General features: G+C 34.7%; 1 protein-coding gene across 1 annotated transcript in view; it reads left to right on the top strand.

The window, feature by feature from the left end:
• LOC131048132 (putative nitric oxide synthase) overlaps positions 1-13419 on the top strand; it is a 132479-nt gene extending 119060 nt beyond the window's left edge. The window contains exons 8-13 of the mRNA XM_057981995.2: positions 6209-6324; positions 8873-9044; positions 9132-9205; positions 9345-9434; positions 12113-12222; positions 13076-13419. Coding sequence (XP_057837978.2) covers positions 6209-6324; positions 8873-9044; positions 9132-9205; positions 9345-9434; positions 12113-12222; positions 13076-13334 — 821 coding nt within the window. The 3' untranslated portion in view covers positions 13335-13419. The remainder of the gene's footprint in view (positions 1-6208; positions 6325-8872; positions 9045-9131; positions 9206-9344; positions 9435-12112; positions 12223-13075) is intronic.
• Positions 13420-13985: the final 566 nt, after the last annotated feature.

The following is a 13985-nucleotide window of genomic DNA, read 5'->3' as shown; positions in this document are numbered from 1 at the left end:
AACTTAATTGCCTGCCCAAAATTAAAGGCCATAATTAAAAGAGAAAGGACAATCACAAAATAAATGCTCAAAGGTCTCAACTTTATTACATAGTTTTCACACATTAATAGGGAAGCAATGATTATGAACTACTCCATTGAAAACAAACAGCTTTTTAAGCACAATTAACCATCTAAAACAAGTAGATACCACAAGTAGATACCACATGGAACTCAAAACATGAGAGAAATCATTACCAGACATTTTAAGGTTCCAATTATCATGAACATGGTTTCAAATTCTCTCTCGTGTCTACCAGCAAACCATAAATTTTCTTGGATCCTGAACCAAGTCATCAGTCTAATTTATATTACCCAACAATTCAGTGTTAAATTTAAGCACAACAGGAAATTTGCTGCTGTAGATTGCCTTCTTAAGAATTGAAAAAGGTCTTTTCTGATTACGTGGAATGCTAAACTCTTAATGCAAGGAGGTCCAATTTTTAGGTTTACCATTTTCCATGATATTACCAATTTTTTTAATTCCTTTCAAAGCCCATTTATAAGAAAAACACCCTTGTGATAAAGCAAGAGGTTTATTGTTCTAGTGAAGGTTCCACTAGATAGACTTGAAAGCAATGAAAACATTTTCATTTCTTGCAAAAGCATCCTTGTTCCAATGCAAATGTTTAACAGTCTCCCAAGCTTTCCTAACATCAGATCATGAGGGTGTAGTCCATTCCAAAACTTGCCCTTTTTTGGTTTAGACATGGCTATATTATTTCTCACAAGAATTTTTGACGATTCATTCCCCATCAAAGGATTTTAAACTTCACTTCATTGCAAGAGCAATACCCTACCACTTAAGATCCTTAAGACCAAAAGCCCCAAGTCTTTTCTTTCCAACACCAATTCCACCTAACAATATGTCTTTTCTTTCCACCTTTACCATTGGACCAAAGGAAGTCTCTAACCATCTTTTGAACTTTCTCAATTTGGTAGTTGCAAAACAACCATGCAGATGAATAGAAAATGCTGTAGGAGGATAAAACTTTTTGACATACTTGGAGCCGACTAGCCAAGGAAATTAGGTGGGTTTGCCACTTAACATTTTTATTTTCAATTTTCCCAAACAACCAACTCCTTATATCCTTCAGCAAAGGGTTGACTGAAAAAGGTATACCCAAAGTATTTGATGATTTTTGTTCTGCCCTCCCCAAGTCTAGTTTGATTTGGAGTGGATTGACACTCCATCCAAGGATAATGGATTTATGATCCACGATCTTAGCACTGGAGGCAATACAAGATGCTTGAAGTTTGATCAACAAATTATTGAAATTCCCGAGATCAAGGTCAAGGTCAAAATAAACAAAGTAGCATCATTTGCAAATTGGACACTTAGAAGATTCAACTGATTAAGGAGATTAATGCCTTTCAATGGAGCGGATATCTCACTAGTACTCAAGATATAATGAAGACCACCAGTGTTGAAAAACTCGGCGAGTATTTTACAGACTCACGAGTACTCGCGAGCCATAGTTGGCTGCGGGTCACTTGTGTAAAAACTCGAGAATAAGTTTTTTTTTAAAATTGCAGTGAGATAAACCCTAATAAATCTCCAAAAATCGAAACAAATCTGTTCGAAAATCACCACTAAAATCAAAAAGAAAATTTTGGTTTCGAAAACCTAATTTTGTAATGTGCTTTTGTGTGTTTCCAAGCCGCGATGGGAGGATATATATTCAATGCGAAAGGGGCATGACGTCAGGCAAGAAACCCCGACTTGTATAGCACGAAATCAAGGTTTAATGGACTTCTTGATACCAGTAACCAGACATCTAGCCTATGATTTGGCTTTGCTTTTGTAATATTTCGAATTTCCTTGATGCTTTGATTGATGTCCATACTAAAAGTAGATGGCTTTATTTTTAGAATAAAAATAAAAATAATTATATACTATTAAGTATAAACATTAGACTTTAATAATTATTAATTTATTTTTTAAGAATATATTTAAAATAAATATAATTGTGATTTAAATAGTATTTAATCAATATATGCTTATTCCAATATAATTTAAAAGAAAATTTAAAGACAATAGTTTGATATAAATGTGTGTTTTTGAAGAATATTTTAAGAAAATGTATTTTCAAATGTTCGATAAAGTTGCTGAGTTATTGCCGAGTTTTTCTCCGAGTTTTCGTGAGTCTCGAGTTTTTTAATTTCTTTTGGCTTGTTGAGTCCGAGTTTTTCAACAATGATGAAGAGCATTGGCAGCAATAACAAATAGTGCAGGTGCTAAAGGAAAGCCTTGGCTTATAGACCTCTGCAGAGTAAAGCAGTCAGTAAGGACATCATTTATATCAATTTGAGCAGAGGCATTGTAAAAGAGCACCTTAACCCAGTCACATAACGTTTTTGGGAACCCAAAGAACTCCACATTGTGCAAACAAATCCCCATTCAATTCAGTCATAGGGTTTTTCAAAATCAAGTACACCATTCTTGCATTTTGCCTAGAATGCTTAGTCTAATTCATGCTCTCCCAGCTTGTGATCAGATTTTCTAAGATGTATCTCCGTTTGATGAACCCCGTTTGGTTAACACACATGATTTTCTTTAAGCTGGCTGACAGCCAGAGGGCTAACAATTTGGCCAGAATTTTAGAAGATGAATTCAACAAGGTAGTCGGCCTCCAATTTTTTATGGAACTTTTATCCCTGTCCTTTGGCAATAACTTGATCACTCATTTGTTTGTTTTGGGCTTCAAGGAACCTTTTTCCAAAGCTTCCCGATAGATTTCTAAGAGATCATTTGCAACCCATTCGCTATTATCCTCGTAGAATTCAATAGGAATCTCGTTAGGACTTGGAGCTTTTCCAAATTTTAAAGACGAAATAGCTCTAATGATTTTTTCTTTTGAAATCATCTTTTCAATCTCCATTTGATTGTTCTCATTAAGCTTGGCAGGAATGATTCTTCTACAAATGGCTTTGGCATCTATACTCAAACTATTTTTTATAGAAGAAAACAAATTCTTATAGAAGTTTTGGAAGCTATCCCTTATTTCTTTGGGGTCCTCTTTTAACCCCTCATCAACCTTAATGCTCCTAATTCATTCCTTGCTTTGCTTAGCTTTCAGAATATTGAAAAAATATGTTGACCATTTATTGCCTTCTTTAAGCCAAGACATTCTAGCTCTATCCTGGTTCCTTGGATTTTTATCCAGATTGTTTTGCCGTAATGCACTTTCTACAGAATATTTTCTCTTCCAACCTATTCTTCTTTCTTTTATCCAAGGCTTTTTTCTTGCCCATAATCCTCCAGATTTTTTTCCACACAAGCTTCTTGTTTTCCCATCTAAAAATAGCAGAACCTTGAAAGAACTGAACATTAAGAAACCTTACATTGAGAATGGCCACCCTACTCTTTTTATCTTTAAGTAAGGTAGCATATAATTTGAATAACTAGTTTTTTCTGCACAGTGCAACATCTTTATTGTCAATGATCTTAATCCAAGTCTCCAAATGACAATGACATTGTAGTAGGAATCGCTCGGATTGAATACTCATCCATGTCTTCTTTGAATTCAATTTTTTTTATTTGCATAGAATCTATCCAGCCTAGAGTAAATTCTTTTCCTTGGGCATTGGTTATTATTCCATCTTTCCCAATTGTTATAAAATCTTGAGTTGGATTTGTCCAATCTTCTCAACAAATTTTGATGCTTTGATCACCTCATTATCTCTCTAGCTGTTCCATGCTTATCAAAAACTACATCAAGCGGACTAGATGGCAAACATCCTAATCATGCTTCAAATGGTAACTTATTAATAGAAGAATGCAATTTTAAGAATGCTGAATGTAAGAGAGGGATTCATGTTTTTGGACATTTATTATTAAACTCCTAATGAGTAAGGTCTTGTTCACCACTTCATTGTGTTCATCTGTTTGTGGGTGAAAGGTTGTGCTTTTCTTTAGGCTTGTGTCTATCATACTCCGTGGTGTGGACCAAAATTTACAAACAAACCTTGTTTCTCTATTTGTAATTATGGACTTCGTAAGCCTGAAGTGCACCCATATATCGGCAAAGAACATTTCTATTAAGGTTTGTTGTGTTAATGAGTAGCTTAAGTTGCTGTTACAGACCAATTCATGCTCAGAAATATATAGCAGACCTGTTCTTATTCATAGCAACCAGTTTGCAAGGTGTTTGAGGTGTGACTTTGGAGGTGCAACTTCAGTTCAAACCTTTGGGAGTGTGGATGGTGAGTTGGGAACAGTGCTGGATGAAATATTCTTGTTTCCTTGCCTGCAGCAGCATCTTTGGAGTCATTATCAGACCTGCAACAGTTAACTCTGACCTCAGGTTCCAAGGTATTTCTAGTTGGTGTTTACATATGAGTGTTATTTCTTGTATTGGTAGTAGGTACTACCATGTTAGTGGTTATCTTCCAAACAATTGTATCAGCAGTAATGTGTACATTGAAAACTTATATCAGGCTTTAATGTCAGCAGATTGCTTTGTTATGCTAGTGCATGTTGTTGTTAATTTGGCAAAATATTTCAAAATAAAATCAGGGGTGGTTGTTACAGGTCCCTAGGGCTTAGAGAGGTGGTGCCACTAACTAAGCAGAGCGACAATGGAAGATTTGAGTGGGGTGACACTTGGGTAGCGAAACTCAGTAGAGGCATCGTTGTCCGTGGATATCTTGATGGGGGCAATGGGGGACGACTGTAATGGAGGCCCCCCCCCCTCCCCTGAAGACTATAGCATTCATGGGCTAGGAGCTGTGGGCTTAGCCCTTGTGACTTGGGGTTCTATGGAGAGTTGATAGCCCTAAGTAGGTGGCAAGGTCTTGCACCATGGATTGGTGCTTTGTAGTTTGTGTTTGTTGGCTAACATAGGTGTACCTTGTACCCTGTAACCAATGAAAACACATAAAAATCTATAAAATACCAAAACCACAAATTTGCACTAGACAAAGTAACAAAGTTAACTATGATGTAAGTAAAGAACATTCCGCTGAATACTAACATAGGTGTACCTTGTACCCTGTAACCAATGAAAACACATAAAAATCTATAAAATACCAAAACCACAAATTTGCACTAGACAAAGTCAACGATGATTTAAATAAAGAATATTCCACTGAATATGCTATAGATTGTAGAATGATTATGCAAACGCTATACGTACCATATGACTGTACAAACATTATACGATTAAGAACTATGAAGTCCTCCAAAAGTGTCTAATCTGCGACAATACCATACCCTACAGATCCATATATATTTGGGCCTATTAGAGCCAGCTGTGAAGTATTGTACAATTGTGCAGACACTTTATAACTGATAATTATGAAACCCTTAAAAAATGCCAAATTTGTAAGAATATCAAACCCAACCAAGTTTACTATTGATGCATATAGATCTGGGCCTTCTTGACCCAATTGTGAGGTCAAATTTGGGCCAAGGTGCATCATATGAAAACTTTGGCAAAACTTTTCCAAGAAAGAGAAGAGATTTGTTGATTTAGAGCTTTGATACCATATTGAAGTCACTAAATTTACTGATTCACAAGAGCAAGAATCATCTTCAACACCAAATAACCTTCCATACAAGATAGAAGCAATGAAAAACCCTATATTGCCAATGTTGGTATAATAGAGTACAATGCAATGGAACAAATATACATAGAGAACCCTTTTATATATAGGTAAGGGTGAGACATAGGATAATTTGTGACTGACAAATAACTAAGTAGGTATGAATAGGACCCAAAAGGGGACCCGCTTCAGAAATAGCCTTGTTCATGCCAAGAATTTGCACATGGAAATAGCTGGTTCTTGAATTTAGGGCATTGATATTTGTTTGTATTAATCTTTCTGGCCATGCTTCTAGAATTAGTATTTGGTTCTCCCATGTTTTCGTTCATCTTCAAACAATTCTTTTCTTTGTCAATGCACCAAGGAACTTAGTCTTCCATGCCTAGTTGTCCTCATTTATGTTTGAGATTGGGTTGTCTGACCCATTTACGTTCATATGATAGTTGTGCTGCTTATGTACTAACAATCTGTAGACTGATTTGATGGCAGTACTAACAATGATTGGCAGTAATTTACTATAATCAATATTGCATCTTCTCACGCAGTCATCTGAAAAATAATTGTATAAAAAAAGTTTTCCTAAGTGCTTATGTGTTGATTGATGTTTACTGTTTTAAGTGCAGAAACAATGGCTCTTAAGGATGTTGTTGCTGCAGCAGCTAGGAGGTACAAACCTACACAATCTGCTGTACCTGGCACTACACTTGGTCCCATTCCAATTGATGCATTTCATACAGGGGTATGCTTTCATTAAAGTTCTACAAAACAAACTATTTATTATCTTTGGTTTGATACTTCAATTTTTTCTTAGAAGGAACTGGATTTTTTTTCTTTTTATTTTTGTTTCTATTGTAAATCTGAGTGTACTTTTTGAGTCCCATTGATCTCCTTTGCAATATGAGTTATCTGTTTGTATCAATTTATCCAACTCCCCACAGGTTGACATTACACTCAAGGCTTTACTAAAGTGTGTAGATGCTACTATAGGTATGACAGGAAGGCAAGGGCATGTTGATCAAGAAAATTGACAAATATTGCAAGAGAGGGTAGCATATGTGAGTGTTGTTGGTGATTGAGTATTGTGAGAAATAGAGCAAGTCAAAGAATGCAGAATTATGAGTGACATTGAGTTTATTGGTGATTGTGTGATAATGACGACTTCCCATGATTGTTGGTTACAATTTTTCGGTGATAATTTTTTGATAGTGGTGGGATACTGGATATCCCTTGATGGTGGCTATCCATAATTGTGCAACCATTTGCATCTTTCCAATAGGCGGAAGAAGAAGCAATGGTTATCATTAGTTACACAAACTTCTTAGAGTTCATTTGACATTTGTCTTTTCTGGTCAATTTTCCTTGGGCATTTGAGTTTCAATATCTATTACTCTCTTTGCACATGTCAAAGATCTTCGTTGGTGGGTATGTGTTTCACCTTCATTTATTGCATGAGTTGAGGCTTATGTGAATGTTTCATTGAGATTAGAGGTAAAGGATGTTGATAGCAGAGAAGAGCACATTGTTGCAGGTGCAAGGGAAATGTTACAGGCATCCTTTGTCAACAGAGGTTGCATGTCGAGCCATTGGGGCTGATGCAACGAGTTTTAGATTGTTGCATGTGAAGAATAGAACCTGTGCTTGGAGGGGAGTCCTTTTGTGCAATTGTGAGGAGTTGTAGGTTACGTTCATTTTAGGATATTCTATTGATGCATTGAAAGACCACTGAAGGCATTGTAAAACATTTCAATTGTGGATTAGTGGCATTGGAACCATAGTTCATTCTTCCTGGAGTTTTCTGCCCATTTGTAGGTTTCTCTAGAGTAAAATTGTGTTGAATGTATTTAGCGTGTATGATAACAGTCATTTCCACATTTGAGATGTTTTTGTTTAAGTCCTTTATCACATATGTCATAAACAGCTATTAGAGATGGTTAATTGCATGCAAAGGTAGTTGAGGAGCATCTCATTTTAGCATCCTTACGTGATATTTGCAGTGCACGATAGCTGCCCCAAGTTTGCAGGTCAATAGAGGCCATTGACCTCCCATATACCCCAATCGAGGCAATAGTTTGGATTCAATTAATTGTTTTTGGGTATACAATCTCTTCGAGGGGTAAAACATTGAAAGTATACCACATAGATTTAAAATGGTTCCTAGGGGAACATTAAAGCCTTTCCCATTTTACTGTCATTCAAAATAATGTATCTTTGGGGTCTTAGAGTACCACTGTACCACCTTTATTGTAATTTCTTTTATTCCTGTTATTGGAAAAAACAAAAGAAAAGAAGGCAATGTAGGAAAAGCAATGCAATAAAAGAGTAAGGAAAAAGACAATGGATTTTGTGCGATATCTTGTTTTTACACTTATAGTTTGTTATACATCCTTTGGCAGTCTTGAAAGTCCTTTGGGTATGACATAAAATCCCAACTTGGTCCATCTCTTTGGACAGGAGCTAAGTGATGGCAACAAAAGGAAGTTGAAGTGAAATTTGTGCTCCCAAATTGATGCATCACAGCTTTTATTGGAACAGATTAAATAGATGAATGATGTGGTTTCCTGTCTGGATAAAACCTGCAAACACTTGGAAAGAAAAAAACAAGAAGCTAAAACCTAATTAAAAAAAATAGCACAAACATTTAAAGGGTGGATCTCTTCTTTTAGACAATGGTAGCAAAAGTCATGAGTAATGGCAGCTTGTCATGTTTCCAATGCTGATTTGAACTCCGATGCCAGTTTTTAATCAAACCTGGGATTTCCCAAAATACTTGCGACTTCAGAAAATTGTTCTGTACTTTTTCTAATACATTCCTGTCTTCTTTTTATTCCCTCGATTTAACACTTGTTTGCTTTGTTTTTGCCAAGTTTTCATGTTTCTTTTTCTAATACATTCCTGTCTTCTTTTTATTCCCTCGATTTAACACTTGTTTGCTTTGTTTTTGCCAAGTTTTCATGTTTGAAATCTGGATAATCGAATTCCATTGACATGTTTGTTATGTCATGTCAATGCTGTGGCTTCCATGATTTAGAGTGATAGTCAGAAACAACACAGATTGCATGCTATGCTGTCCATTACTTTATTCTCTCTTACTGTATTTTTTTTGTTGAAAGTGATCGTTGAAGTTTTTTAGGGAAAATGAAAATTGATTGTGTTTTCTAAATTAATTTTACAAATAAAATGTAAGCACGGTATTAGAATAATTTTTGAAGACAAAACTTTGTGATTCATAAGGGATTTGATTGAATTGAACCCAAATGCTAATGGTGTTATTGGAAATATTTGTTTAGAAGTTGTATGATACACCTGGAGTGCACCTACATCATCGGCAAGCAGCTGTTGTACACACTGATGATTTGCCCTTGCTTGCACCTCAAAATCGACTAAAAGGGATTGCCATTTCTATTGATTCACTTAACAAAGAGAATCAACACTTGTTTTCTACATCCAAAGCAACATCTGGTACACCAGTTAACTCTCTACAGTATTCTGATGAGAACTTGTTTGATACTGAAAGTAATCTGAAAGCAGCAACTAAATTGCATTCAGGTTTATCTGGGGTCAATGGTCTTAATGGACTATCTGTATTTTGGGGAGGTCTTGTCAGAATAGATGTAGTTAAGGTAAGTTTTACCATTGGTTATGCTTTTGACATGCAAATTAAATCTTGTTTCAGTCATAAATATTTGAGTATGCTTAAGTTACAGTGATAAGGCAACTGTTTATTTCAATAACAGAGATATATGTATACATGGTTTGCAGATGCCTCTTCACACACACCTAACAATGTATGGTCCAAAAAGAGTACAAATTAAAGTAGTTCCTAGTTCTGAAGCTGACAAGTTCTATCATGTAAGTTGAGCTCTCACAGTGAACATATTATGAATAATGCTTGTATGTTTTCTTGGAAAGAGTATTAGTGCTCAAATATTTTTATCCATATGAATTTATATGTTACACAAAATGTGAATTTTATCTTGAATGGGAATTTAGCTAATGTTGAGAATTGCGTGGGTTTCTTAGAAAATTATCCACTATGATTGTGAAAATGTGTAGGAACTGATATCAAATAGTACCTTGTTCGGGCACATGATTTTCTCTGTTATTAAGCTTTTTATTAATTGGATTCATATATTCTTTGATGCTATTACCAACATTATTACACCTTAACATGATTTATATCTTGCCAATGGACAAATTCTGTGCACCCAAGCACAACATAGTATATGTTATGGCCTATTTTGTCCTCAGGCTCGTGGCCTATGTATTTGTTTAGTGGGGACAATTATATTTTATGCTATTGATAGATTAGTAAAGGATTATATCATAATTTAATTGGGGATTTTTCTCTAGGTGAGTACAGACTTAAGGAATTCTGTAGTGTCTCTTTCTAATGACTTTGTAAGCTCTGTATTTTTTGCGTTTCCTTTTGTGCAATATTTGAACAAATTGGACAGCAATAATTAAACCAAATTTTGAACACCAATAATATTATATAAGAGACCTAACAAGATGATCAAAGTCTAGGTTTGTCAAGTCTTTGCTCTCTTCAATTATGATGGCAAAATGGTTGCATATTAGTGTTAAGAGTCCTCTTAACATTTTCTTCACAACTGTTTCTTTGACCATGGTTTGTCCAAGATTTATCATTTTATCAAATAAATATTTTAACTCTTACACAATAATGAGTCACATCTTTGGATGTTTGCATTTTCAGATTTTCAAATTCTCTCTTCAAAGTCTGCTACTTTAGGACTTTAATTCAGTTGCTTCCTTCATGAGTCTTTTGTAGAGCCTTTCAAGCATCCTTAGTTGACTTTGCATCTATAATTACTGGAAATATGTTTTTGTTAGAAGGACTGTATATGATACAAAGATTGAGAGCTTTTCTTCTTGGTATCCTTCTTAGCTCACGTATCCTTCTTAGCTCGCCTGTCACTGAATTGAACGTTGGCTCTTGATAACCAGCTTCAACTCCCATATATTTTTACCTATCACAAAGTCATCATCTTGATACTCCTGTAATCATAATCTTATTTACTAAATTCCGGAATGGAAGACAATTTGCATGTGTTGGCCATGATCAATTTTTATAGAGATCTGCAATGCAAAAAACTTCCACCTAGAAAATATTCGAACTCCTCTAATATAAAATGGAGATTTAAAAAACAACTCTGTTTTTTTCCAGCCAAGAAGAATAGAATAGCTTGTACAAAATCTGCAAATTCATAATAGATCCATAAGAGAAAGGGACCATCTATATTTTAATTAAAAAAAAGATTTACAGCTGAAGAAAAATGCCACATTTCAATACCTAAAGTTGGGCGCTATATATTAGAAAAATAAATCAAAGTAGGGTGTATTAATGTGTTGTATATAAAAAAGAACAAACAACAGCAAAAAGAACGTTCGAATATAAAAAATTAGCTGCTAAAAAACAGCAATAAAAACCTAACAACAATGATTTTGATTGGAAATGAGGCATGACAAATCTAAAACATTTTCTGGCAGAATCTGCATGCCAACTGTTGAAAAAGTGGACAGTTGCATGCCGTTTGATTTACCAAATGCTTGATGTCCGTTTTATTACTCAAAGTTGTCGAAAACAATTATAAGCAACAAGGAAATATTTAGATGTAATTTATCCATTACATGGTCAACTCAACATCATATTCCAACAATGAGTACCTGAATTCGCCAAGGCAAAATTTCATATACTTCTAGATATAATCAATACAATAAATCATCACCATGGAGAAGTGAATGAGACTGTTGGCTGAAGTAATGGAACACAATAGGTCCTAGATTGTTACCCGATTCTCAGCCAGCAAAACGGGCTTCACCTTGGTGGAAAAGCCCTTCTGCATATAAGACCCTAAACCCCATACAAACCTTCCAACAAGAGGGGCTACTGGTGGGACTTGGATGCAAGGTGAGCATGAGGCAAGGTAAACAAGTGAACACGGGGAACCTCAAAGCATGCAACAAGCGTTCAACAATCCTAGGAGATAACGTTGATCTGTTTGACTTCTAAAAAAAATTCCTTTGAACAGAATTTTGATGTGAAAAATTGCCATATCTTTTCTTTGTAGTTCTTCTAATCTTACTGCTTTTGTCACGACCATTTGTAAGGTTTTGTCGTTTATTCTATGACCATTTTATGTTATAATTATACAATATAAGTGCTAATAATATTTTTCTTTTCCAGTTGGCTAGTTAGTAGTTATTGTTGGTAAAGAGGTTTTTTAAATTCCCCTTAAATATGAATCTCTTTTGTAGAAAAAAGGTTGGCAATAGCTCTTTTTGATTTAGCTATTTGAACATGCTATGGTTATAAGATATTAGGCATCTAGGTAAACTATCACAATTAGTGACTGACCATATGTTTGTAACAAGTATTTGATAAAATCATATAACATGTCCTTACGGAAGTTATTAGAAGTTGATTTCTTTTGGGCTTTGATAGTTTGCCTTGTAGAGTGCATCATATTGTTGTTGGTCTAAAAGGGATTTATTTTATGTTTGTGTAGGAAGAACTTGGTGAGGCATTAAAACCTCCCACCGGAAAGGAAAAAGCAAAAGATTGGAAGGGACTCGAAAGTACCCATCACATCAATTTAAAAGTGGAGCACAAATCGAGGTATTGTCTAATGAATGCAATTCAAAGTGTTATTTAACTATAACTACATTACCAGGAGACGCACCTCCTACCCCTTGAGACGGAGATGTCTCTGGAAACTTCCCGATGCACAAGCCAGTTAGATTGGCTATATAAGCAATTTTAATTTCAATTTTTGTTCAATTTAAAATTTAACGTTAAATTTTACCACTGTTCTTGTTTTCAAAGTTCTATGTCATGATATTTTCTGGAAATTATTAAATTATATTAAAAACAAATTGGCTTCTCCAAGTACCCCCATCTCCTATTTTTGAAAAAAAGTCGTACCACTGGTACCAGTCTCCACCATCTCCAAGTACCCGGTGGTACCAGTCTCCAGCATCTCCAAGTACCCGTCTCCCCGTAACCTTGTTATTTAATGTATAGGTTTTTAATTTTATCAAAATTTATTTGTTCTATACAGAAATTGGTTACAATCTTTCATTAATTTTGAAGAATTCAACTTCTAACTAGATCTTCCATTCTTGAGTTAAGGAATGCTTGAAAATTTGATTTGTGCTTAAATTTCATAAGCGTTTTGACTCTTACCCTCTCACATCTAATATACCAACACCCCCTTTGGTAATCATATTTATTAACATAGCAAGATGTGATATATCATTTTGTTTTGTATATTTCAATCGGTTATTATAATCATGTAATTTAAGGCATAATGACTAATGACTATTGGTGTTGCTTGAAAACATGGAGAATGAAGACTTTTTTTTCAAGTTATAGTAATGACCCCAAATGCTTTTCATTATACTGAAACATAGTTGTATCTTTTTAAAAGATGAAATGCATGCATATTCATTTGTTACCTCTTTCATTACAGGCCACTACGTGATATTGCTATTTCTGGTTTGGGATGGGTTGGAATTGAAGAAAGATCAAGTGAAGATGTGGTAGAGGCAACAAATTCAGACATCTTGAGCAAAGGTGATGGAGATATACATTTAGTTGTTCATGTACCTAAGCCAGTTGAGGTTTTTGTTAGACCTCCAATGCCTATTGGCAAATTAGGATCCACGTGGTATGAGTATTCAGAGTTGACAGAGGAGGAACAAGAAAATAGGCCAAAAGTGCTTTATTAATTTTATTCAATGTGTATCAATGATGGTTGAGAAATTGAGTAATGTTATTCGAGGTCTATTAATAAATTTTTTATTCCATTTTTAATTAAGATTGTTGTGGTGTGTTCTATTGAAGTGATTATATGAGTTTCACGATGGTTTAAATGTTTAAGAATATATTATACTAGACATTTTTCTTTTCTTGAATGTATTTGTTTTGGGTTCATATTTTTTTCTCTAGAGTAGGCAAACATTAAAATGCCACTAGAGTATATTCCGTGACTACTTTAACAATGCATTGTACTTCATTGATATGATTAATGTTAAATGACACTAATATTAGTATTTTGTTTAAAGCATTGGCTATAGTTAATGATGAAATTTCATGTTGAATGAGATGAATTAACATTGTTGAGCCTTGGATTCATATTTATAGGGGACATGTTGAAGTGTTAAAATTAGGTAAAATGTTACATTCGGTGTTGGTGTAAATGTATCCCAACAAATGAGATTGGGTGAAAATCCTTCAACTTTATAATAGGATGCCCTTTAATTGTGGCACCAAAGTTGAAGGTTACCTTATAAGGATACATTCCCATTTATAATGAAGATGCCACTTGGCTATATATGTTAACAAACTTAGATGCAACAAACATTACTTCGTCAATGTTT

Source organism: Cryptomeria japonica, chromosome 1 (genome assembly GCF_030272615.1).
Source record: "Cryptomeria japonica chromosome 1, Sugi_1.0, whole genome shotgun sequence".
NCBI lineage: Eukaryota > Viridiplantae > Streptophyta > Pinopsida > Cupressales > Cupressaceae > Cryptomeria > Cryptomeria japonica.
Note: the sequence above shows the minus strand (reverse complement) of the source record. Positions and strands in the feature narration are given on the sequence as shown.